We start from the raw sequence: 26,790 nt of genomic DNA, 5'->3' as shown, positions 1-26,790 counted from the left end.
GATCTAAAGTCAAATTTGATCCAAGATCAACTAGTAAGTAGAAGAACTTTTTCTACAGGCTTTTGGCTTCAAGATCTGGGCTCTTAGCCACCCTAGATGAATGAATGGATGGGTGAGAAATGCTTTTCATACTGTGGCTGAAGACGTGACATTTATTTTACAGAGGCAGTTATAATTTAAAATTATGGTAAGTCCTACCTCACTGATGTTTCTAACTTTTTGAATCACCTTTCCTCTCTCCCCTCTCCCTCCCCCACCCCCTTTCTTTCCTCTCTAACACTCTCAGGAAAAATCTTGGAACGCCTATATTGAAATGTAACCCAGGCAATAACTGAGTGTTTCCTGGGGAAGGAAACCAACATTTTATTAGGTTCCTGTTTCTTGCCATTCATTCATTTGCAAATTTACAAATATCGGGGCACCTACTGTGTGCTAGGAACCTTTTGTTGGCACTAGAGAGAGAGAGTGGTAAACAAAACAAATCCCGGTTCTCACGGAGATTACACTCTAGTGGGCACTTTCAATACACTGGTTCACTTACTCCTCCTAATAACCACGTGAGGCAACGATGACAATAATAATGGATTATGCCAGGCACTAGGCTATCATGCTTTATGCGTATTAACTCAGTTATCACAGTAACCCTGTGAAGCAGGGCGTATGTTTTCCCCATTTTACAGATGAGGAAATTGAGACATAAAGAGGTGAAGTGACTGGGTCAAAGTTCAGAACCCGGCAATGCGTCTCTAACTCCCAGGTTCTCGACCACAAGGCTATATATTGTTTCTTATGTTTCTCAATATGACAACTTTTAAGTGGCTGAGTCCTATCTCAGGACGTCTGACTCCCAAGCCCAGGGCTCTGCGCTGCACCCCAGCGGCCTCTGGAAGTGAATGAGAATGCCATGTAATTTCTGCCACACTCTCTCTCCCAAAGAATCCAAAGTGCTTTCCACGTAATTCTCAGATTTGCGATGCGAACCCTCCCTCTCGTGCTGTCAACTCCCCAGCAGGGAAGGGGAAGCGAGGGCCAAGGCCCGGGCCCGGGTCATCTTACACTGGCCCGGGCGCCCGGCAGGTGGCGCTCTCTCAGTGGCCAGCGGACGGCGGCCCGATCGCCCCGGCTCTCCGCCTCCGCCGCCAGCTTCCCGGTCCTGCCTCACTCCCTTCTCCCCCCTCCCCACGGAGCCCGGGCCCACGTGACCCCGGGCCGGCCAATGGGCGAGCAGAGAGGGCGAGCTGGTCCCTGTGGCCGCCATTAAAGCGAAGGGAAAACCCGTGAATTCGGATTAAAGGGGGAAAAACACCGCCCGCTGGGCCCACAAAATGGGGGAGACTACGGCGTCCGGGCGGTGAGGCCGCGGGAGAGCAGGCGCGAGGCCGGCCGGGCCCAGGGACCACGGGAGACACGGCCAGAGGATGGTGTGAGCCGCAGACGCCGCCAGCGCCGCCGCCACCGAGGAGACCGGGCTAAGGACACCGCCGCTGCCGGCCCGGCGGCCTGGGCTCCTCTCGGGGCTCGCCCTTCCCGCCCCTCCGCGGGCGCCTCCCGCCCGGGGCAGCCTCCGGCGCTCGGGCCCTTCCCCTCCCGGACTCGATTTTAATTATTTATTGTGTAATTTATTATTTTTCTGGTGGAAGGGGCACCCATCCTCTCTGTCCCCCAAAGAGGGACGAGCGTCCGCGGGCTCCGCGGCCGCCGCAGTCGGGCCAGCGGGGCGAGCGCGGCACGGCCCTCCGGCCTCGGGCGCGGGCCCCGGGCGGCTGGGTGCCGGCGGGCGGGCGGCGGGGGCTGCTCGCGGCGGCGGGGGGGTGGGTGGGGAGGGCGGGCGGCCCGGCGGCCTCCTCTTCCACGGTCCCCCCGGCCAGCACCCCCCCGCCCTCCCCGGTGTCGGCGTTTCTCTCTCCGGTCGGAGGCGGAGGTAATGGCGGATGGTGGGTCGTGGCGCCGGCGGCGGCTGCTGTGAGGGACGATGAGTTCCTCCTTCGTGCCGAACGGGGCCAGCCTGGAAGATTGTCACTGTAACCTCTTCTGCCTGGTGAGTGCCGGGCGCGGCGGGGGAGGGGGCGCCCCGGGGCCGTGGGGGAGGGGGGCGCCGGTCCGTCCGACCGGTCCCGGCTAGGCCCCGCCGGGCCGGGGCCGGGTGGCTGCCGCGCCGCCCTGGCTCCGCTTCGGGAGAGTTGGGGTTCCTCTTGTCTTGTTTGCGACTCTCTCCCCCCTCGGTCTCGTCTTCAACTTGGGCTGCGGGTCTGGCAGGACATTGGCGTTTCCTCGGAGTTTCTCGCTTCTCCGTCGCTTTCCTCCCGCTGACCATGGCTCCCCGCTTCCCCCTGCCCCCCCCCGCCCCCCCGGTGCCCGGTCTCCCCCGGGTCTTTATGGCTCAACTCCGGTCGTTTGTGTCCCCCGATACACGGGACGCCAGAACTTCACCAAAAAAAAAAAAATCTCTTTTCGTTTTGCCTTTTTTTTTTACACGAGTCAAACTAACAGAAGGGCCGTCTCTTCTTCCTAAGGTGGTTTCAGACCCCCGTGCGGAACAGTAGAAGCCATTTCATATGTTTCTCTTTAAACTTTGAAAACAGTTTGCCGTTTTGACAATTTCTGGCCATCTTGCTTTTATTAGGACATGAGGTGTGTGTGAGCGGCACAGGCTCGGGGAGGAGGGGCTGTGGTCTCGTGCGCGGAGTGTTTGTGTGTGTGCTGCCTGCGTGTTGGGAATGCTGAGCGGCCGGCCCCGCGTTTTGCGGAGGAGCCCGGGCGGCCGAGGGAGGGTGACAGGCGTGCAGGTTGGCCCGGGCGGCAGCATCCAGCATCCCACCGCCGACGGCTGGAAACGGCACCAACTGTTGCGGATGCTCAGTCCGCGATTGGACGGTGCTGTGGCGTCCGTGCTTTAAAGTTTCGGTGGCTTTTCTTTTTCGTTTTCACGGTGCTTTGAAAAATACGGAGAGAGTATGTGATAGGTACGCGAGCCGAGTGGGCGGAGCGCGGCTGCCTGGCAAGTGTAAACTGCCCGTCACGGGCCGGCCGTTTCATGCTGGCACCTAGACCTGCACCTCTCAGCTAGAGTGAGGAATTTCTTTAAAGATGCTAAATTAAGACCTTTAATGCCCTTCCCCCTATGAAATTTATTTTTGTGTGTGTACAATGTCCATTAATCAGCATCTCTTCAGTTATAACAAGACAAACGAAGGTTTTACATTTCTATCTTCTCCGACTCAGTCTATTTTTGGTAGTTTTAGGATCAGGTTCTTTGCAGATAGACTAGCACAAATCTGACAGTTCTTTGTGAGCAGGTATTTGACTTCCTCAAGGGGATATGTGAAGAAGTACCAAGAATTTTTTGTTATAGTTCAGACTTCCGTAAACATGCGTCTTTAAAAATTAATTTTCTGTTACAAGTTTGACACCAAGGAACAAATGTGACCAGTTAGAATAGAACAGTTTAGAGAGGAAATGTTACTCAGTGTGCAGTATTAAATGCACGTTTATATTTATCACTGTTACATTTCTTTTATTTCTCCTTGGGATGCACATTTATTGGCTTGCTATTCAGTGACATTCCAATGTGGTTAAACTTTTTTGTGCTTTTACTTAAAATTTTGATTGTTTAATTTTCATAATTAGCATCTTCTTTGTCAGTCTGCTTTCAAGATCTTAAGCATATACTAAAAAATTGTAATGTCCTGATGAAATAAGGGACTTTAATAGTGAATGTTTTTGACTTGGAATGTGCAGTAATAAAAAAAATCTCACTTTCTTTTCTTCAGGCTGACTTGACAGGAATTAAATGGAAAAGATATGTATGGCAAGGCCCAACTTCTGCTCCTATTCTGTTTCCGGTGACAGAGGAAGACCCCATTTTGAGCAGCTTTAGTCGCTGCCTTAAGGCAGATGTACTTGGTGTTTGGCGTCGAGATCAAAGACCTGGAAGAAGAGAATTGTGGATATTCTGGTGGGGTGAAGATCCCAATTTTGCTGACCTTATTCACCATGACTTATCAGGTGAAAGCCACTTATTTCTAGCTAATGATATAGCAATGTTGTATACTTTCCCCCCAAGTCTTTTGTATTAAGAGTTTTTTGGTAGAACAACCTTAGGTATGAAGCCAGATAAACATTCAGCTTTATGTTTATTTCACTGTGGTTATTTTATTTTACTTAAATTATCCATATTATGGCAGGCTTTTTAAACCTTAAATAACTTTATTCTCCCACCACCCAGCTTCTTCATGAATTTCTCAGGTAGAGCTTAAGAAAGAAATGTTACTTCCCTGAAGGCTTGGCTCAGTGGGTGGGACGTCACCTTGCGGACTGAGGGGGTCTCAGGTTCGATTCCAGCCAAGGGCACATGCCTGGGTTTCGGGCTTAATCCCCAGTAGGGGACGTGTAGGATTCTCTCGCATCATTAATGTTTCTAGCTCTCTCTCCTCCCTTCCTCTCTGAAATCAATAAAGAAATATATATTTTTTAAATAAAAGAAAGAAATGTTACATTAACCTAAGAAAAATGAAATCAGAGAGCATAAAGTTCCTAACAAAGTCACATAATACTTTTGAAGCCGAGTGTAATTTAACTTGAATCAATTCTGCCACTGCTCTCCTCTATATGAATAGGCAGACAATTGTAAGAGTATCTAGAAATGTTGTAATTTTCTCATATTTTTTCAAGGCATACAGTTAATTTGTTATTTTATTAACATATGAAGCCTTATGTTAGTTTGTTTATTCTTGGAAAGTGATTATTTTAGATACCTTTGCATCGAAGACTATCAAGATGAGTGCCAACTTATTTAGCTTTTATAGGATGTTGGTACATAATCTAAAAAGTTACCTAGAAGTAAATTTATTGTGAGCAAATTATTAAGAAATCTTTCATCTTATTTTTTTTATTTAGGACCAGATGTTACTTTAAAAAGATACTGATGGTTGTGTACTTTATATTGTAAGAGTCAATGTAAACTGAATCTCTGATGATAGGAATGTGAATGATTAGTTGTTTGCTGCAAGGTACCAAAGACTCAGCAAGATGTTTGATAATGATTATTGGCAGGTAAATTTAGGATTTTTAGATTACTAAAAAAAGAAAAAGGCATTGTTATTTGAAATTGAGTACTCTGAAGTTTCTGTTGTCTATAACCTATAGGAGCTATTATATTTTTGATGTAATGTAATCCAGATGACTATCTCAAATAAGCACTTAGACCAACTTTTGTGCAGGAATGTAAGTGTTACATTTGTTTTGATGGTTGCTTTTCATCTTCTAATGAACAGACCCTTCATGTTAATCCTTATTTTTGAGAGTGGTTGCTATTCTTTTATGATAAATGCTTTCTAGCTTTCCAGCTTTCCTAATAACATCTCTGCTGGAGAGGTTAGCCCTTAGTTCTAAGTGTGTAATATATCCTAATTATGTAAAACGATGTGTTTGTATATATGTATAAGTGCATATATATATATATCTATATATCTCATGACATAAAATTCCTTTATGGCATCAGCAAGATGATGCTTTTTAATTGCCGAAAGCCAACCTGCCCACTTCCTTTTTCTTTCATTAACTTGGGTATACCTCGGCTATTTTCTTAATTTTAGGTGATATAAAAACCACCTTACAAAAATGTTTGAAGACTGTTTTAATGTTGATAAACTATAAATTATAGGTAAACTATAATTGTTGATAAACTACAGTGATTTCTTGGAGGTTTCAGTCTTAGTAAAGTTGGCAGAGCATCTGAACAGACCATTTTTCTCCCAGATTCCATGAAATACATTTTGTGGAATCAAAGATAATTTTAGCAGATACATAGTATTTCGTTTTACCATAGTGAGACTAATGTTTTGAAAGTTAAAAGCCTATTAAAGTTAAATGTAAGCTGTTTTGATGCATATTAAAAAACTATGTTGATATTTTTCTAAGTTTCATGTTATGAGTTAAATGTTTTCTTCTGAAACTGCATTACAGTTGAAAACATTTCTTCTCTAGTTTAATTTTTTAGCATAATTTTAAAAAATGGTAATACCTGTACTTTAAGATACTGATTTTGAATGTGAATAAAAGTAATTTTGGAAGATTAGGTTTTAATTGTTGTCAGATTTAACTGAATGCCCTTCAATGGTAAATAACTTTTAAAATTTTATCAGAATAAAAGCAATTGAAATAGTAAACCAAAATATATTAGGAGTTGTATATAATCATACTTGCTCTTCCAAAGACTGTCCTATACTGTTTTAAACGGTTGTATAGTCAGTGGTGTTTTTATAATGTTCTAACTTTTTTTTTTAACCTGTCATTTACTTTAGAATGTTGTCACTTAAATCAGACATATCTTAAAGAATAGTAAGGTCTTTTCAGATGGAGTTTATTTGTCTCGCTCTTTTCTTTGCCCCAGGGACACACCGTCTGCCTCCCTTTTGGGGTAATTAGTCTTCGCCTCTGTCTCTCTAGCTAACCCATTTTCATTTCTTTCCATCTGTGGCACTCTATTTCCTCCTTTTAAGCTCCCCTGAGAAGAGAGCATCTGGACAGTAGGGGTGGCATCAGCTGCAGGAGGCAATCCTGAGTTCCAAGTGGAGGTGTAGCATTGAGGAAAGGGGAACCGGAAGGACCCAGGTGGTAACTAAAAAGCTGGTTAATTTAGTTTGAGGCTGCTTTTCAAGGCAGGCTCCTTCTGTTTGGTTTAGCACCTACCACATCTTATTAAATGTTTGTAATTATGGTGATAATAATGCCCCCCCCCCCTTATTGATTAAGGTATTACAAATGTGTCCTTATCCCCTCACTTTCCCCCAACTCCCCCACTCATGCCCTCACCCTCCACCCTATCCCCTGGTGTCTGTATCCATTGGTTATGCTTATATGCATGCATACAAGTCCTTTGGTTGATCTCTCCCAATAATGCCCTTCTTATTGGGGAAGGAGGAAAGGCATTTCTTTCTGCAAAGATTAGAAATCCCATTTTTTCTTATTGTACTTTTATTACTGAACTAAAGTATTGCCTTTGCTTAATCCCCTTATCACCTTTGTGTCATCCATAGTGTAATTTTTTTTAATCCTTACCTGAGGATATGTTTATTGATATTAGAGAGTAAGGAAGCGGGGAGGGGGAGACAGATAAACAGACATCGATTAGAGAGAGAAGCACCCATTGGTTGCCTCCCATACCTGCCCCAACTGGGAATGTGCGCTGACTGGGAATCCAGTCTGCAACTTTTTGGCGTACTCCAACCAGCTGAGCCACCTGGCCAGGGCCATAGTGTATGTTTTTTTAAAGTTTTTATTTTAGAACAGTTTTAGACTTACATAAAAGTTGCAAAAATAGTATAGAGAGTTCCTGTTTATCCTTCACCCAGTTTCTTTTACTAACATTTTACATTAGAATGGTATATCTTCCAACTAATAAATCAATATTGATACATTAATATAAACTAAGTATATACTTTATTTGAAATGTCTTTATTTTTACCTAATATCCTATGATCTCATCCAGGATATACCACATTTCATTTGTCATATCTCCTTAGGCTATTCTAGACAGACATTTTCTCAGGCTTCCCTTGTTTTTTATGATCTTGAAAGTTCTGAATCATCTGGTCAGATTCCATAGTGCATTTTAATTTCTGCCTGTCTTATATCATGTAGCACATGTTTGGGTCACCTTCCTTTCAAGTTTAGCTGATGTATAGAAATAGAACATAAACTTGTTTTATTGCTAATTGGTAAAAATCTTGCAGCAAACCAAATCTGATTTGATAAATACTTTAAATTCTCAGTCACTTATTTTGTAGTAGAGGTCAATACTTTTTAGTAAGACCTATTTTAGTACTTTGCAATACTATTTAGCATTTGTTCAAAATACCCCTTGAATTGGAAAGCCAAACACTTTATTTATTATAATAAATAGAGAGAGGGAAAGAGATAGAAGCATTAGTGATTAGAGAGAATCATTGATCTGCTGCCTCCTGCAGGCCCCACACTGGGGATCGAGCCCACAACTTAGGCATGTGCCCTGACTGGGAATGGAACCGTGACCTCCTGGTTCACGGGTCGATGCTCAACCACTAAGCCATGCCAGCTGGGCAAAGCCAAACACTTTAAAAAACAAAAACAAAACTTTTTGCTCTGTTCTCTCTAAGAGAATAGATAGTTGAATCAATATCAATATGTTTTGATAAAATAAAGACTAGGGAACAAAACTCCTCTCTGCAGCCTTTTAAATTTTATTTATTTTTAAAATTTAAATTTTGTGGCAGACCTTGTTTAGTGCTTATATGATAGAAGTGTAAAGTTGATGGTGGGAAAATTTTAGCTTGAACCCTCTGGTCAAAATCTCTATAGTGGCCCTAGCTGGTTTGCTCAGTGGATAGAGCATCCGCCTGCTAACTGAAGGGTCCCAGTCAAGGGCACATGCCCAGGCTGTGGGCTCAGTTCCCAGTAGGGGGCGTGCGGGAGGCAACTGATCAATGATTCCCTCATTATTGAGGTTTCTATTTCTTTTTCTCTCTCCCTTCCTCTCTGAAATCAATACTACCTAATAAAAGGGTAATATGCAAATTAACTGTCACTCTGTCACAAAGATGGTGGTGCCCATAGCCACAAGATGGTGGCGCCCAGTCCTCTCAGCCCTGCCAGAGTCCCCCAGTCCCTGGGGGGTGGCCACTGAGAGCAGGCAGCGTGAGCAGCCTGGCGGAATGCTTGCTTTGTTGCTCTGGTGACGAGGCAAGCATTCCACCCTGGCCGCAGAGGGCCTCTGGCCAGGCCAGGGCATGGAATGCTTGCGTCGTCACACCAGCAATGAGGCAAGCGTTCTGTGCCCAGCTGTGGATGGGCCTCTGGGCCACGGAGAGCCTCTGGGCAGCGGGTGCGGAGCGGCCAGGCCCCACAGAGAGCTACTGGTGCACGGATTTGTGTGCAGAGCTACTAGTAAAAATATATTTTTTTAAAAATCTCTATAGTGGATAGAACTGATTGATTATTTTACATGTACGGTTAGTTTGCTTCAATGAAAGATTGTTTCACTATCATTAGTGTGCCCTTAAAGGAGAAAAGTTTTCTGGGTTTTTTATTCTGTGTCTTAACCTTTTTGGGATTTTATTACTGTCATCATTGGCTTTTAGTCTTTAAAACAAAACAAAACGAAAAAACTACTCCCTCTCTCAACCTTTGATTCTTTTAAAAAAAAATCATAGTAAGCTAGAATGTGATGAGACTCCGAAAACTAAAAAACAGGCTCAGAGCCAAAAATATTTCTTATTTTTCCTATTTTTCCTGAATCCTGTGGTCTATAAATGGGATTTTAGCAACATGTTCAAATACTTTAATTATGCTGGAATTTCATCATAGTACTATCAAACTAAATGGGCCGTTGGTTAGTCTTAGAATTTAATTTTGGATGCTTTTTTATTGAAGGGTATTAATTATAGTGGAATTTAACCTTAAGTGGCAGCTTTAGCAGTATTGACAGATAAACAACTGCCAAGTATAGGTATCTACAAACTAAAAAATTGTTTTGTGCCCCAGGTAGCCTGAAGAGTTAATTTATTTCTATTTTCTGTACCACAGTACTTGTGACCCAACTTTTTAAATTGGCTAATCTTCTAGGAACAAGTTTATTTGCCATATTTCTTCTGTGTACTGTCCATTTTAAACAAGAAAGTGTTTCTTTAAGTCTTCAAAAATAATCATTAATATATTGGACTATTTTAAAATCAAAGTTGGTTTTGCTATCTATTAACGATGCTGCCAGTTTAAGGCTCTCAGTAATATTGTTGAATGAATGAATTATGATTAAGCAGTTACTGTTCAAGACAAACACTGAACTAGATATTTAATTTTTCTTTATTCTTTCAGGAAATACATGATATTTTCTACCATGATAATTTTGACCCATTTATTTATTTTTTAAAATATATTTTATTGATTTTTTACAGAGAGGAAGGGAGAGGGATAGAGAGTTAGAAATATTGATGAGAGAGAAACCCCGATCAGCTGCCTCCTGCACACTCCCTACTGGGGATGTGTCCACAACGAAGGTATATGCCCTTGACTGGAATCGAACCTGGGACCCTTCAGTCCGCAGGCTGATGCTCTATCCACTGAGCCAAACCGGTTAAGGCGACCCATTTATTAATCATTAGTGTATGTTGCATTCTAATAGCTTGTCAGAATTATTTAGGAAAAGATTCTTTCTCTCCCAGCTTATCACTAGAGATATTTAAAGATGTCAGTTTTGAGAAAAACGTTGCGTATGAGTACTAAGTGTGTTAGCTTCTTTGTTTTTTTGTTTTTTTGCCCCACTCATAGAGCATTATTTTGATGACCTACCACATACTTTGGTATCACTATAATCTGTGTCCTCAGGAAAAAAATACAGTAATCATATTTAGCATTTGAACTTTTGCATTGTTTAAATAAATACTTTGTAAAATAAATAGCAATGATTAAAAGTTTCAATGCTAATAGTAATGGGAAAGTACTGAAAACCCAGAATTGAAACTTTTCTCTAAGGATACAGATACTAGAGGAAGAAGACATTTATTTAAATGCATTAAGCAGACCTTTTCCATTAGGTTTTGGTTGATTAAGTTCAAAAGAGGTAGGTAAAGATTTGCCATGTGTTCCTCTTTCCTTCCCTTTCCTAATACAATGCTGTCATTGAGATTTGAGGAATTGTTTTAATTAGTGTAAGAGGTGCAGATCACTATGTCTTAGTTGTACCATTTCACTTTTCATATCTTTGAATGCAACATGTAGAGAAGTACATTTATTAGGATTATTATAACACTAGTGGCCTGGTGTTACACTCGGGGTTGGATGGGGTCCCTCAGCCCAGCCTGCGCCCTCTCACAGTCTGGAAGCTCTCAGGGAATGTCCGACTGCCACAGAGGCGGGAGTGGCTCCTGCCACCGCCACTGCACTCGCCAGCCTTGAGCCTGGCTTCTGGCTGAGCGGCACTCCCCCTGTGGGAGTGCACTGACCACCAGGGGGCATCTCCTGTGTTGAGTGTCTGCCCCCTGGTGGTCAGTTCGCACCATAGCAACCGGTCATTTTGCTGTTCAGTCGATTTGCGTATTAGCCTTTTATTAAATACGATTAGGGTATTAGAAGCTTGGCTTAGTAGGCTTCTTGTTTCTAAATGATGCCCCCTTCCTTTGAGGCTTTTCATTGAGTGCTATTAGAACTTAATTCTCATTATTTCCTCAGCAATGAAAAATGATATATTAGTGTAATATAATTTGTCACAGGTGAAGATGTACTTCAGAGATTTGTTCGCTTTGGAAAACCCTAAGAGGTGGTCTGTTTTTGTTTTATGCATTACCCTCATTTAATGTTAATGAGAATTGTGGGCATTTGAGGATATAATGTAAAATGAGAATTGAGTTCACCCGAGTTTCTCTAGATAAAATTTAGAGCAATGAGGGAGAAATGCTTGGAAATGAATACTGAATAATTTTCTAAACTATATTTAGTATTCTTAAATCATTTAACTACAGGTTTAACTGAAATGAATTTTTTTAATGAACAAAACCAAAAACTTCAGAGTTTTATATGAAAATATATAAATTATTGTATTATAGCCTCTACTATGCCAAAGGCTTTTTAATTTACTCTTTTGGGGAAGAAGGCAAATTCAGTCTTAGGTTTTAAGTGCATAATTTTCTGATACTTGAAGTTTATAGTGACTATAACTTTGATGTGTAATGGTAGCTGTGTCTTGGGTTTTTGATGCTTTAAAACTTAGAAGTAGTTAGAAAAATGATTTTGATAAAGGCTACTTGTGTAGGACAGATGTTACAACCATTGTGCTTCTTAGAAGGTAAGGATTTTTGAGTTAAAAGGCAACAAAAGTAAAGTACAAAAGTATATTAAATAGATTATAAAGAAGGGAAGAGTTGGGAGGTATTTTCAGCGTAATTCTCTTGGAATTAAGGACATGTATTTTTAATAATGGTTATAATTTGAGACAAAACTCTTAATATAGCTATTTAATTTTGAAATGATAGGAACTGATTAAGCTGAAAATAGATTGATTGAGAAAGGTTTCTTTTCTCTTAGCAATTCACAAATATGCTTGTGATCCAGATTAAAGCAATGTCACTATGTGCTACTTCCCTTTTCTCCTAGCCTACTGTTCAATCAACTGAAACTCATAAAGCTAAGGCTTTAAATAGAAGGAGATAAGAATGTCTATAACATAATAGAATATGAAGAACTTTTTAAATTTAATATTAGTGCCAGATGTTGATTTAAAAATTATTGTAACTCTTAAGTTGTCATTTTCAAAAACTTATCCTTTCTTAAAGCTTACCTTTTAAGAAGTAACAGTTAATTTGAAAGATGACTATAATTTAGGAGACTCTTTAAAGAACAACAAATTCAACCTTAAAGTTTAAAATTCAGTCATTATGAGTTTTAGTTAATGTTTATTCTACCAATTTGTTGTGCAAGTTATGGATATAAACCATGTGTCACTTTTTTTTAAATATATTTTTTTATTGATTTCAGAGAGGAAGGGAGAGGGTGAGAGAGATAGAAACATCAGTGATGAGAGAGAATCATTGATTGGTTGCCTCCTACACGCCCCATACTGTGGATTGAGCCCTCAACTCAGGCATATGCCCTGACTGAGGATTGAACCATGACCCCCTCGTTCATAGGTCAGTGCTCAATCACTGAGCCATGCTGGTTGGGCCCATGTGTCACTCTTAATGTCTCTGCTTTTATTCAAAAGCATCATAGTTTATTATTTTTCTATGGGTGTAGTGCAAGCATGTCAAACTCAGGCTAACACAGGCCAAAAAAAACAAGGTTTAAGTTTATGTGGGACACACACACAAAAAAAAGCTTCAATTTTCATAGAAACATAAGTTTATTTTGATAGAGACATGCTGAATACAAAGGACTGAAATAAATGTGTAATCAACATAAAATAATAGAACATTTTAATAAATATTAATATTTTTTCTTGAACATTAACTTTCCAGACACCAAATAACTGCACAAATAAATAAGGGTAACATAAATAAACCTATTTTTCTTGTTCTCCGAAAGCGAAATATTCCCTGTTATGCACACCAAACAAGTCATTCCAAGACTAATGATATGGCAATTGGCTGCTAAAATATTCGCTGCTAGTATTAGTGGAGAGAAGTGGTGCGCCTGCACGTAAGGGAAATGAATGCAACATGATTATAGTAATCATTAGCGAACGTTGTAGTTCGTTATCAATAATTATTATGTATAACAGGATATTGTAAAAATTAAGTTATGAAATTTTTATTAAAATGTTTCTTACATATCGTACTATTTATTGGCTTGGCTGCAAAAATATTTGTTGTGGGCCGCAAATTTGACATGCTTGGTGTAGTGTATACATTTTTATTGAATTAAGAAAGGTTTTGTTATTCATTAAATTGAAAGATGATGATCAGTATTTGTGAAATGTTTATAAAGATATGTAGGCTATAGAAGGATATTAAATTGTATTTGAAATAACAGTTTAAAACATGATGAAAGTTAAAATGCTGAGGTAGTATCTATAAGTTAGTTGGAATGGTTAATAGATTTGCTGGCAAAATTGAGGCTGTATAGTTAATAAAGATAGCTTTATGTCAGAAGTACCATTTAAAATTTAAGTCTTTATTTTTATTTTTATTTTTTTTAAAATATATTTTATTGATTTTAGAGAGGAAGAGAGAGGGAGCGAGAGATAGAAACATCAATGATGAGAGAATCACTGATTGGCTGACTCCTGCAATGCCCCCTACTGGGGATCGAGCCCGCAACCCAGGCATGTGCCCTTGGCCGAAATCGAACCTGGGACCCTTCAGTCTCCGCAGGCTGATGCTCTATCCATTGAGCCAAACCAGCTAGGACTAAAATTTAAGTCTTTAAATTTCTCCCTCAAGTAGAGGATTCTATACTGAGTCATGGGAATCATTTGGTTGAAATGAGACCTAAGGTGGCTGATAATGCACTGCTTGTTAGGCTCTGAGCCAAAAGCTTCTTTTTTATTCATAATTATTTTATAGTTGAGTCATGGATTAGAATGCTGATGGACATAAACTATTTTGATTTTAATTATTAACTGGCTAGTTTTTTTGGCAGGCTGAATGACTTGGAAGAATTAGGAAAAAGTAATAAGTGAACTAGCTTAGACATTGGCATCTTAGGTATAGAGTGTGTTTAATATTTCCCAGGTTACACAAATGTCCTTTTCATTGATACAGAAACCAAATCATTATATTCGCAATATAGTGTTACATTTTTATATGGTGGGAAAATCATTTTCAGGTAATTTAATAGCATACATGGCACTTGGGCCTTTTATTCCTATGGAGTAATTTTGAAACCTGATATTTTAATGTCTACAGATAGATGGAAGTAATTGTAGCTCAATATACTGAGGTGAAGTAGGGCTTATGTATTTAGTTTAACTGTAACACTTTTTACTTGACTCGGAGTAGATATGGTGCCACTACTTTACTTTCTGTTTCTTTGATTTTTCTCTTGTAGAAGAGGAAGATGGAGTTTGGGAGAATGGACTTTCTTATGAATGCCGTACTCTGCTTTTCAAAGCAGTTCACAATCTTTTGGAACGGTGTTTAATGAACCGGAACTTTGTACGTATTGGCAAGTGGTTTGTAAAGCCTTATGAAAAAGATGAAAAGCCTATAAATAAAAGGTAAGCTATTGTATTTAAACTCTTACTTGGTATTTTTTTATTTGTCAGTATTTATGGCTTTACAGAAAATGTAAAATAAGCTAATGTATTACAGACTAAGATAAGCTAATGTATTACAGACATATTTTAGGGAGCTAACTTTGGCAAACTACTATAAGTGTTCAAATTTGTTTGCCCACTTAACCCTTTCATTTACACATTGTAAGAATTTTCTTGCAGTGGGAATACATTGTGTGTCAATATAGTGGCCTAAGTTTTATTTTGGGGTGATAGAAAAAAATGTGTGATGAAAACAGAAGTGCATGCATTGAAGTTACTTTTTTTTTTTTTTTTAATATATTTTATTGATTTTTTACAGAGAGGAAGAGAGAGAGATAGAGAGTTAGAAACATCGATGAGAGAGAAACATCGATCAGCTGCCTCCTGCACATCTCCTACTGGGGATGTGCCCGCAACCCAGGTACATGCCCTTGACCGGAATCGAACCCGGGACCTTTCAGTCCGCAGGCCGATGCTCTATCCACTGAGCCAAACCGGTTTTGGCTGAAGTTACTTTTTTATTACTAGTGGAAATGTTTATTCTCAGTGCTCTATTAAAAATTAAGTAATTTTCCCTGACTGGTTTGGCTCAGTGGGTAGAGCGTCGGCCTGCAGACTGAAGGGTCCTGGGTTTGATTCCAGTCAAGGGCATGCACCTTGGTTGCAGGCATGTCCCAGGTAGGGGTGTGCAGGAGGCAGTTGATGTTTCTCTCATCAATGTTTCTAACTCTCTATCCCTCTCCCTTCCTCTCTGTAAAGAATTAAGTAATTTAATACTTGTTAAAGGTAGTGACCTATAGTTTTGTTTTGGGTTAAGTTAACCTTTTACATTTCCAGACCTCTCGTTTTGCTTTAAAGTAATTTAAGTTTGTGTTTTCCTCTCTAAAACATGTTTACTCTTGGAGTGTTTATAATTATTTTGAACTTTGAATTAAGAAAATTTATGACAACTTGCAGAGTAGTTTTAGATAGAGGCGGTTAAAAGCTTTAGGCTACTGTATTTCTCTGTAATTCAAATACTATAAGACACAGTCTGTTAGAAGATTCAGTGCCAAGTAGTTGTTGAATTAGTGAAGCTTCAAGAGAGATGAAATAGCCCAGCCAGTTAGAGCATGGAAGGTGGTGGGTGTAATTCCAGGCAAGGGCATGTACCTTGGTTGTAGGCTCAGTAAGCAGCCCCAGTCAGGAGGCAACCAGTCGTTGTGTTTCTCTCTCATCGATGTTTCTCTGACTCTACCTCTCCCTTCCACTCTTTCTAAAAATCAATGCAAAAATTATCCCCCTCAAGAGGATTAACAAAACAAACAAACAAAAAATAGAGAGAGGTGAAATAATAGTAAGATGGGATGTGGAAGAAGATAAAATGAAGGACATGTATTTGCTTTCCCTAAAAGGTGTGCAGATATGAAATAAACATTTGGTTGTTAATTGTAATCATTATTGAGATGCTATCTTTTATGTCATATGTGCACATCTTTTTCTTGTGCTTGTGAAGTTTTTTCATCCTTTTTTTAAAAAAAATATATTTTTGTTGATTTCAGAGAGGAAGGGAGAGGGAGAGAGAGAGAGAAACATCAATGATGAGAGAGTATCATTGATCGGCTGCCTCCTGCATGCCCCCTACTGGGGACTGAGCCTGCAATCTAGGCTTGTGCCCATGACTGGAAGGAATCAAACCCGGCACCCTTCAATCTGCAGGCTGACGCTTTACCCACTGAGCCAAACTGGCTAGGGTCATACTTCTTTTTTTAGTTTTAGTAAAATGGATCAGCAGATAAGCCTGGATTAAATCAAGGCTCTTTCATTTTTTTCTTCTTTGAAAATTAAAATAAACCTTTATTGTGAACAAAATAACTATACTTGTTAGGAATGCATTCAGTTGCAAATGACTGCAAACCTACCTACTTGGCAAGGAATCTGGAGGTAGATAGTTCAGTACTGGTGTATCTGTTCAATAATGTCATCAAGGACTCGGGTTCCCTGGAGTTTTCTACTCAGTCATCTTTAGCCTTTGACTTTCATTCTGATGGTCCCTATAGGTGTTGTATCCCCAGACTTCAATCACAGTGGATTCTAGGCAGGAAGAGGAAGGAAGGGAAGAAGCAATAAGGGGGATTGACCCTTAGGTCAGAAAATAGATTATTTTCTGGAAACTTTAGCTGACATATTATTGGCTATTCTGAGAGAAACGTACATTTTTTTTTTGTATGGGAACATTACCCCTCTGAACAAAATAAGGCTTTTGGTTAGTAAGAAAAAATGGAGAATAGATATTAAGTAGGCAATTGGAAGGGGAAGTAGATTATCAGGTAGGCAATTAGCAATGCTCACTCTTTAGTTTTAAAAAGTCAGGCAGATTACCATAATTTAAAATGAAAAGCTGTAGTCCTGAATCCCAACTATTAGATGTGAAAAACAGAGGCAATCTCTTTTAATTCTTTTAACTTTATTTTAATTTACCTATTTAAAGTTTTAGAAGCAAATATCATACTTATTCTTGAGTTTTCAGTTATTTCAGTTATTCAGGCTTAATCTATTGATTTCCTATTGATGGTTTAGGTATTTTATTCCTGATACCCCCCCCAATGCCCAACACTTGGACATTGGCATACTTGTATACACTCTTCTCCCTTCTCTCTTTCCTTATCTTTTTATTTCTTATTAATTTGTTTATTGTTGTCATTATTATAGATGTCCCCCCTTTGCCCCCCTTCACCCAGTCCCCTCCCCACGCCAGGCCTTCACCACACTATTGTCTGTGTCCATGGGCTATCAGTATATGCGTATATGTTCTTTGGTTACTCCTTCCTTGTCTTGCTAGTATAGTTATTATAAGACTTGGTAAAAACAGTACCTGTTGTTTATATTACTATGGTTATATAAATATTATTTATAGCTGAGCCATATAGTGTATTAGGATTATATTCCATTTCTTCCACATCTTTTTGTTTTTCCTAATGTTAATGATTATCTCTTTTTTCATTTAATTATCTATGTTAGGGGTTGGTAAACTACCACTCCACAGAGCAAATGTAGCCTGCCACATGTTTTGTAAATAAAATTATAATGTAGCACAGCCATGCTAACTCATTGCTGATTTATTTTATGCCTGCTTTCACACTGAAGCAAAATTGTATAATGATGACCCACAAAACCTACAATATTTATTCTCTGGCTTTTTACAGATAAAGTTTGCTGATCCCTGATCTTTGTACAACTTGATAATTCACCCCTAGACAATCTACCAGAAGTATAAATCTCCTTACCTTTAAGAAGTTTGTGTAATCTCTTTTATTTTTTTCCTCTCTCCCTCTCCTGTTAACATCCCTTTTGGAGCCCTTCATTCTTCAGTTCCAAATGGTTGTTCTATAGGTCTGTTTCACAGCAGTCATCTTGGGAATTCCCTTTGCCTCTTATTTCCTAGATCTTATATTTCCTTTTTTTTTCTGTTTAACTGTTTTGGTAGTGGCCATCCACCAGTAGTTTCCTGAAAAGGGAGTACTGAGAAGTAATATATTTGGATCCCGAATGTCTGACTTACCTTCCTTTCTACTCTTAAGACTTTGGGGCATTAAAATGCTGACTGGAAGGTCTATGTATTGAGTAGCATGAAATTGCAGGCTTTAATAGAGTGATTTGTTAGAGACCTGGCCATTTTTATTGGGTGCCTGTTGCTCAATAGTCTCTGTGTGTCCCCTCATTCCCACCATTTAAGTTAGTTTTCCCAGAGCAGTTCTTCAGTGTCCTGACTAGAGTATATACTTTGTTGTCAATGTTTAGGGAGCCTATTAGGAAAGGGTATAATACTTGTATACTTATATTAGGGCTTACTTGTATCCTCTTTTAAATACATCACCTCAGCTATATCTAGTATCTCTGGGTGCTTGAGTCCCCTTGTTTCATCCATTTCAGAGAGTGAGTGCCTCTAATTTTTTCTCTGACCTGGAATAATGTAAAGAGCCTGTCTACAGTAAGCTTTTCTTATCATTTCTTACTCCGATTCTTATTTTATTTTTTTAATATATTTTTATTGATTTCAGAGAGGAAGGGAAAGGGAGAGATAGAAACATCAATGATGAGAGAGAATCATTTATCGGCTGCCTCCTGCATGCCCCACACTAGGGATCGAGCCTGAAACCCTAGCATATGCCCTGACCGGGAATCGTACCGGTGACCTCTTGGTTCCTGGGTTGACACTCAACCTCTGAGCCACACCCGGCTGGGCCTTACTACGATTCGTAAAGATCTATCTTTTTGAACTGTTGGTTTTAGATATGAATGAAAATAGAGAATTTTTTTCTGAAGGGGAGAAGGGAGTGAGCAATTTTTGCCTAAGCAGAATTGTCTACACAGTGTTTGAAATTAGGGCTTAATATGTATTAGCTCAATTCCCACAGCATCCCCATTTTACTCCAGTTGTTAAACCTGAAGCACAAAGAGATTAAGTAACTTGTCCAAGGTATAAAGCTTGTAAGTGTTGGAGCTGGATTATAGGTCATGAAAATTATGAGAGGCAACCGATCAATGTTTCTCTCAAACATCGTTTCCCTCCCTCTGTCCCTTCTTTCTAAAATTAGTACAACATATCTTTGGGTGAGGATTAAAAAGAAAAAAAAAGCCCAGCCGGCATGGCTCAATGGTTGAGCGTGGACCTGTGAACCAGGAAGTTCACGGTTTGATTCCCAGTTGGAGCACATGCCCGGGTTCTGGGCTCGGTCCACAGTGTGAGGCATGCAGGAGGCAACAGATCAATGAGTCTCTCTCATCATTGATGTTTCTATCTCTCTCTCCCTTTCCCTTCCTCTCTGAAATCAATAAAAGTATTTTTAAAAAAGAAACAAAACTATTTACAGAGCACTTGAATTAGTAAACCAGAATAATATGCTGTTGCTTTCTAAGAATTCTTTACTGTATAAAGTCAGTAAAGTATTCACTAAGTGAGTAGAAGTATATACAAAATTCACTGATAAGATGTTTATCTTTGGAATTTTAGTATAGATCCTTTTTTTTCAGGGGGATACTGGATATTGAAATTATACCTGTAAATTTAATCAATTTAAAAAATTACTATTAGGACTACAGAAATACAGAGTCATGCAGTAGTTCCTAAACTTGTCTGGATGTAGAATAACCCTGAGAGATTAAAATTACTGATGATTGTGTTTTAACCCGAGAGCCTGGGCTTTAGAATTTTTAAAAGTCCTCCAGGTGAAAGACAGGTTTGGAAGCAATTGAATTAATAGAATAATCTAGGAATTAGAATGATTAGGGGTGTTGTTGTTTTTGTTTTGTTTTTGAATGGTGGTAAAATATACACAACTAAATTTACCATTTTAACCACTTTTCATTTTATAGTTCAGTGGCATTAAGTACATTCACATTGTTGTGCAGCCATCACCACTGTCTATCTGCAGAACTTTTTCATCATCCAAAGCTGAAAATGTGCCCATTAAATAGTAACTCCTTATTTTTCTCTACTCCTAGTCCCTGGTAACCACCATTCTATTTTCTGTCTCTAATGAATTTGACTGTTCTAAGGTACCTTATATAAGTGGAATCATATAGTATTTGTGGCTGACTCATTTCATTTAGCATAATCTCAAGGTTTGCATCCATGTTGTAGCATGCACCACAATTTCATTCATTTTTTTAAAATAAATCTTTATTCAGATTATTACAGTTGTTCCTCTTTTTTCCCTCCATAGCTCCCCTTCACCCGGTTCCCACCCCACCCCATGCCTTTACCCCCCACCCCATTGTCCTTGTCCATAGGTGTAAGATTTTTGTTCAATCTCTTCCTATACCCCCCACACCCCTTTCCACTCAAGAATTGTCAGTCCACTCCCTTTCTATGCCCCTGATTCTATTGTATTCACCAGTTTATTCTGTTCTTCAGATTTTTTATTCACTTGGTTTTTAGATTCACTTGTTGATAGATATGTATATGTGGTCACTTTGTTGTTTATAATTTTTATCTTTACCTTTTTCTTCCTTTTCTTAGAGAATACCCTTTAGCATTTCATATAATACTGGTTTGGTAGTGATGAACTTCTTTAGCTTTTTCTTGTCTGTGAAGCTCTTTATCTGATCTTCAATTCTGAGTGATAGCTTTGCTGGGTAGAGTAATCTTGGTTGTAGGTTCTTACTATTCATCACTTTGTATATTTCTTGCCACTCCCTCTGGCCTGCATAGTTTCTGTAGGAAATCAGCTGACAGTCGTATGGGTACTCCCTTGTAGGTAACTAACTGTTTTTCTCTTGCTGCTTTTAAGATTCTCTCTTTGTCTTTTGCTGTTGGCATTTTAATTATGATGTGTCTTGGTGTGGTCCTCTTTAGATTCCTCTTGTTTGGGGTTCTCTGCGCTTCCTGGACTTGTAAGTCTATTTCTTTGACCAGGTAGGGGAAGTTTTCTGTCATTATTTCTTCAAATAGGTTTTCAATATCTTGCTCAGGCAATTCATATGCCGCTCTTCTTCTGGCACCCCTATAATTTGGATGTTGGTATGCTTGAAGTTGTCCCAGAGGCTCCTTACACTACCTACATATTTTTGGATTCTTTTTTCTTTTTGCTTTTCTAGTTGGGTGTTTTTGGCTTCTTCATATTTCAAATATTTGACTTGATGCTTGGGATCCTCTCGTCTGCTGTTGGATCTCTGTATATTATTCTTTATATCAGTCAGTGTATGCTTAATTTCTGATTGGTCCTTTTTCATATTCTTGAGGGTCTCACTAAACTTCTCTGAGGTTTCTAGAAGATTCTTGAGTAACTTTATAACCATGGTTTTGAATGCTACATCCAGTATTTTGTTTTCATTCATTTCTTTCATTTGTGATTTGTTTCTTTGTGGTTTTGGCTGCTTCCCTGTGTTTGTTTCTATGTACTGGGTAGCTGCTAAGTCTCCTTGAGTTGATAGAGTGGCCTTGTGTGGTTGGTGTTCTATAGGGCCCAGTGGCTCAGCCTCCCCAATCACCTGAGGTGGATGCTTTTTGGTGCACCCCTTTGTGGGATGTTTGCACAGTGTTGTAGTTAAGCCGTGATTGCTGTTGGTATCACTGGGAGGAATTGACCTCCAGACCAATAGGCTGTGGTGACTAGCTGTGTCTACACTGGAAGATCTATTGCGCAGGGGGACACCCTTATGGGGTAGGACTTGCTTTAGTAGGGCTTTGGTGCTCACTGAATTTGCCCCTTGAGTGTGTCTCTTATGGATATGAAGAGTTGTAATCCGTTTTCATCTCCGAGGAGGTGCAAGGTCAGCCACTGTCTGGGGCCGCCCAGCAGGAGCTACAGAGACATCTGCAAATTCCTGCTCTTTGTATGGAGTTTGAAGTGCCCAGATGAGGCCCAGCTGTGAGCAAGGCTGCTGCTGCTGCCAGGTAGTGGGCCTTCTTTTGGAATCTCTGGGGCTCTCTGACCCAGCTGCAGTTTGTTTTAGGCGAAAGGACAGGAAATTAATATGTAAAAGCCGATGCCGCACAGCTTGGGTGGGGTTGTAAATTGGGAGGGGTTTCTGGGAATCACCAGGGCAGAGCAAACAGCAATGGCTTCCCTGAACCGGCTAAGTCCCTGGTTGTCCGGCCCTGCGCACCCGTGCAGGAACAATGATTGCTGCGAGCACCTCTAAGAGTAAGCCGCCCTCACGTTCCTGTCCCAATGCCAGACAGTCTAGTTTCTCCCCGTATGTGTCTGGATCCCCCAAAGTCTCCTCCGTAACTGGAATTCAGGGCAAGCGGGAGCTTGTATCTCCCTTCCAGTTTAAAGAACAGCACATCCAGGTGCTAGCACTTTCCGCGCCTCTGCACTTCTTACCGGTCTCAGTGCGCTTTCTTCACCTCTCTAGCTGTAGAATTTCCACTCTGCCAGCTTTTCTGCGGTTCTGGTGGTAGTTGTTCTGCCATTTAGTTGTAATTTTGGTGTGGCTTTGAGAGGCAGCAAGTATAGGTGATTACCTGTGCCGCCATCTTGGTTTCTCCCCTCATTCATTTTTAAGGCAGAATAATGTTCTGTTGTATTTTTATACCACTTTTTGTTTATTCATCTGTCCATGGACATTTGAGTTATTTCTGCTTTCTGTCTATACTAAATAATGCTGCTATAAATATTGGTGTAAAAATAATCTATTCAGTCCTTGCTTTCAGTTCTTTTGAGAATATATCCAAAAGTGGAATTGTTGGATTATATAGTAATTCTATGTTAGTTTTTTTTCTTTTTAAGGAACCACCATACTCCTTTCATAGTGGCTTCACCATTTTACATTTCCATCAGCAGTGCAAAAGGGTTCCAATTTCTCCATATCCTCTTTTTCTTTTCTTCTTTTCTTTTTCCTTTCTCCTCCTCCTTTTTTTTTTTTAACTATCTTTATGGGTATGAAGTGGTATCTTATTGTAGTTTTGGTTTGCATTTCCTTAATAATTAATGATGTTGAGCATCTTTCTGTGTGTTTGGTGGCCATTAGTATAACTTATTTGGATAAATGTATATCAAGTCCTTTGCCCATTTTTAATTGGTTGTTAGGATGACTAGGGCTTTAAACCATCATTCCCTTTAACTAGTTTTATGATCGTAAGCCATCTAATTTCTTTGTGCCTTGACTTCCCTACCAGCAAGATAAGATCATTTGTCTATACCTACCTAACAGAAATGCTAAAAATAGATTAGGTATGGAGCCTCCTAAAGCAGTACACACATTAAACTGTTATAGAACAGGTAGTTTTAATCTATAAGCATATTTTCATTTTCTGTTTTAGGAATAAAGAATCTTTTAATTTCAGTACTTAAATGAGGAACATTTTTCTACAACAGTTGACTGTTAAGTTTCACCTGTAAATTTTGCCTCACTCATACCTTTTGGTTTGGTTATTACAGTGTAAGCCCCTGGAGAGCAATGGTATCCTCTGCAATACTTTTTTTCTTTTTATAATATATTTTTATTGATTTCAGAGAGGAAGGGAGAGGGAGAGAGAGAAATATCAATGATGAGAGAATCATTGATCAGCTGCCACCTGAACGCCCCACACTGGGGATCCAGCCCAAAACCTAGGCATGTGCCCTGACCAAAAATTGAACCGTGACCTCCTGGTTCAGCACGGAGCCACACCGGCTGGGATTAACTTCACTTTTTTTAAGTGCTAAGTACCAAAAATATGATCAGTGATACCACTCCTTGAAAGAACTATTCTGAATTTAGTATGGCAGTATTACTTACCATTCTTTTGGCCCTATATTTTCTGACGAGAATATTGCCTTTAATATAAGAATTCCAGAAATTTTACCTCATATTTAGAATGTATAATTTTTTCTCCTAGGTCATGCACAAACTTGGTTTATTTTAAACCATTTTATAATTAGATAAGACTATACAGGGGTGAGCAAAAATGGGTTTACAGCTATTCATATGGAAAACAATACAGTAATTAATAATTAATACAAGAATAAACTCTGTTTCTTGAACTCACAACTGTAAACGTACATTTTGAGAACATGCTAGCACTATATAGGAGGGGATGTTCTACTTAATCATAGACAACAATTGAGAACTGCTGGTGAGTATAGGGCAGTACAGATAAATAGAGCTGAGAAATTGGTCATATATTTTGCATATTGGAATATTAGGTTTTTACCAGGACCCCTTGGAGACAAATGGATCACTTTACATCAAAGAGCCAAATTTTCTTTTCTGATTTGAAAGTTGTTAAGATTGTCATGTGTTCTTTGGACATATGGAAAGTCTATATTTGGCCTTCATTTTTATGGGCCTTGATTTTTATATATATCAGATTACATTTAATTTCCTAAATAATATTTATTAGAATTTAAGTAATGCACTTCTTTTTACCATTCACTAGATTATAGTAATCTGTTTAGGAAAATTTTTAGTCAGATCATTTGCTTTTTATGTCATGGCAAAAATCCATTTTGAATATCCATTTTTATTCTCATTTAATATTTTATGTATACTTGAAAGTTATATTTTTAAGAACTATACTTCACTAATTAACAGAACAGTAAATATGAGGATATAAAATTCAGATCTCCTATCTTCTTTGCCTTTTAAAGATAAAGAACATCAGACTGTTTGAGGTTGTTGCTTATACTTGCAAATGTTGTTGGAAGTATTTGCAATTCAGATTTAAAATCTGCTACTCAGTTACTGAGAAAGCACACAGCATTCATAATCATTTGTATAGCATACTTACTTGATTCCTAAAACTAATCAAATTATAATTTCTCTACCTACTAGATTATTCTTGCTTGAGTCACTTCCTTAATAAATGTTTTTCTTGACATACGTAGTAGTTTCAGTTAGCAATTCCCCCTTTGAACACTTAAATTTTACTTCCTCTACTAAGATAGTTTGCCTTGTAAGGTTTCCTGAAAAACCTGTAAAAATCTTATACTGTTAAAAAATGTATTCTAGTCATTCTGACCAGTGGAATGTAAACTTTTCTTATTTTTAAAAGCATTTTTGTCTTGCTTTTAAATTCTCATGTCCTTTTTTATTGTTTAGAGAGAAAAATGCCTTGAAAATTGATTTCTGCCTGTTTTGTGTCAATACATATAATGGACATATCCCTCTCAGAAATGTAACATTAATGGTTTACTAAGATAAAAATGCTACTTAGAAATTATATTGTATATTTACATGCTCTATAACTCAACCTAATTATAGAAAAATTGTGTCAGAAAAGAGGACACTCAAAACCACAAATATGGCTGGCTACATTTGCGTTACAACATAATAGAAACAAAACTAGTTGCATGTATGTTTGTTTACATTAGATGCATTTTTTTTGAGAAAAATAAATGTATGGAGTCTTGGGGATAATTAAAAAGAAAGCCTGATGTTTCAGTTGGTATCAAGACTCATGTTTGCATTCTTTATTCTTTTTTAAAAAATATATATTTTTATTGATTTCAGAGAGGAAGAGAGAGGGGGAGAGAGATAGAAACATCAGTGATAAGAGAGAATCATTGATCGGTTGCCTCCTGCATGCCCCCACACTGTGGATTGAGCCCACAACCTGGGCATGTGCCCCAACCAGGAATCGAACTGTGATCTGGTTGATAGGTCAATGCTCAACCACTGAGCCATGCCAGCTGGGCTCATGTTTTGTTAACACATTCTTGATTTGGTCTTTTCCTCAAGGCTGTGTTATAATATAGGCCACACCATTACTTTGTTCAGAAACAGTTTATTTTCTAGCCCTATAGATTCTGGGCTGTCTCTATTCTTTCTAGATTATATTTGCTAACCAGAAAGTTCTTTTCTGAGTTCATCTCTTTCTTTTAGTACTTTATCAAGTACTAGAGGCTCGGTGCACAAATTTGTGCACCGGTGGGGTCCCTCAGCCTGGCCTGCACCCTCTCACAATCTGGGACCCCTCAGGGGATGTAGCAGTGCATGAAGCAGCAGGCGGCTGGGGAGGATCCCAAGCCCAGGCTGGGTGAGGCACTGCTCCTGCTGTGGGAGTGCACTGATGACCAGGGGGCAGCTCCTGCAATGAGTGTCTGCCCCCTGGTGGTCAGTGCACGTCATAGTGACTGGTTGCACCGATCACTTAGGCTTTTAGATAGATAGATAGATAGATAGATAGATAGATAGATAGATAGATAGATATAGATAGCTGCTTACAACCAAATTATATTTTTACTTTATCTGTTCCCCAACTCTATAAGTTCATTAGGCACGTCTTCTGTTGTCCAGTTTATTTTAACACGTTAAGCGCCCAGCGTGGTTTGTCTTCTGGATGGAAAGTATAGTATCAGTCACCCGTGACTGACATGGGGCTTAACAATCCTATGAAATATTTTTTCATTGTATAAAATGTGTTCACCATTTCCCCAACCCCCTACATAATAATTTTCTCACCATTTTTCAGTGTCTTATATATATATATATTTAATATATTTTATTGATTTTTTTACAGAGAAGAAGGGAGAGAGATAGAGAGTCAGAAACATTGATGAGAGAGAAACATCGATCAGCCGCCTCTTGCACATCCCCCACCGGGGATGTGCCCGCAACCCAGGTACATGCCCTTGACCGGAATCGAACCTGGGACCTTT

General features: G+C 39.3%; 1 protein-coding gene across 8 annotated transcripts in view; it reads left to right on the top strand.

Moving 5' to 3' along the window:
* Positions 1-1,206: 1,206 nt before the first annotated feature.
* MED13 (mediator complex subunit 13) overlaps positions 1,207-26,790 on the top strand; it is a 100,409-nt gene continuing 74,825 nt past the window's right edge. For 2 of the 8 annotated variants that reach the window (XM_059669783.1, XM_059669788.1), the window contains exons 1-3: positions 1,207-2,038; positions 3,771-4,005; positions 14,515-14,683. In XM_059669783.1, the coding sequence (XP_059525766.1) occupies positions 1,973-2,038; positions 3,771-4,005; positions 14,515-14,683 (470 nt within the window). In that variant the 5' untranslated portion in view covers positions 1,207-1,972. Of the gene's footprint in view, positions 2,039-2,807; positions 2,964-3,770; positions 4,006-14,514; positions 14,684-26,790 lie in introns of those variants that run through there. The other 6 variants (XM_059669784.1, XM_059669781.1, XM_059669786.1 and 3 more) reach the window with 5 other exon arrangements.

This window comes from Myotis daubentonii, chromosome 16 (genome assembly GCF_963259705.1).
Source record: "Myotis daubentonii chromosome 16, mMyoDau2.1, whole genome shotgun sequence".
Taxonomy (NCBI): domain Eukaryota; kingdom Metazoa; phylum Chordata; class Mammalia; order Chiroptera; family Vespertilionidae; genus Myotis; species Myotis daubentonii.
Note: the sequence above shows the minus strand (reverse complement) of the source record. Positions and strands in the feature narration are given on the sequence as shown.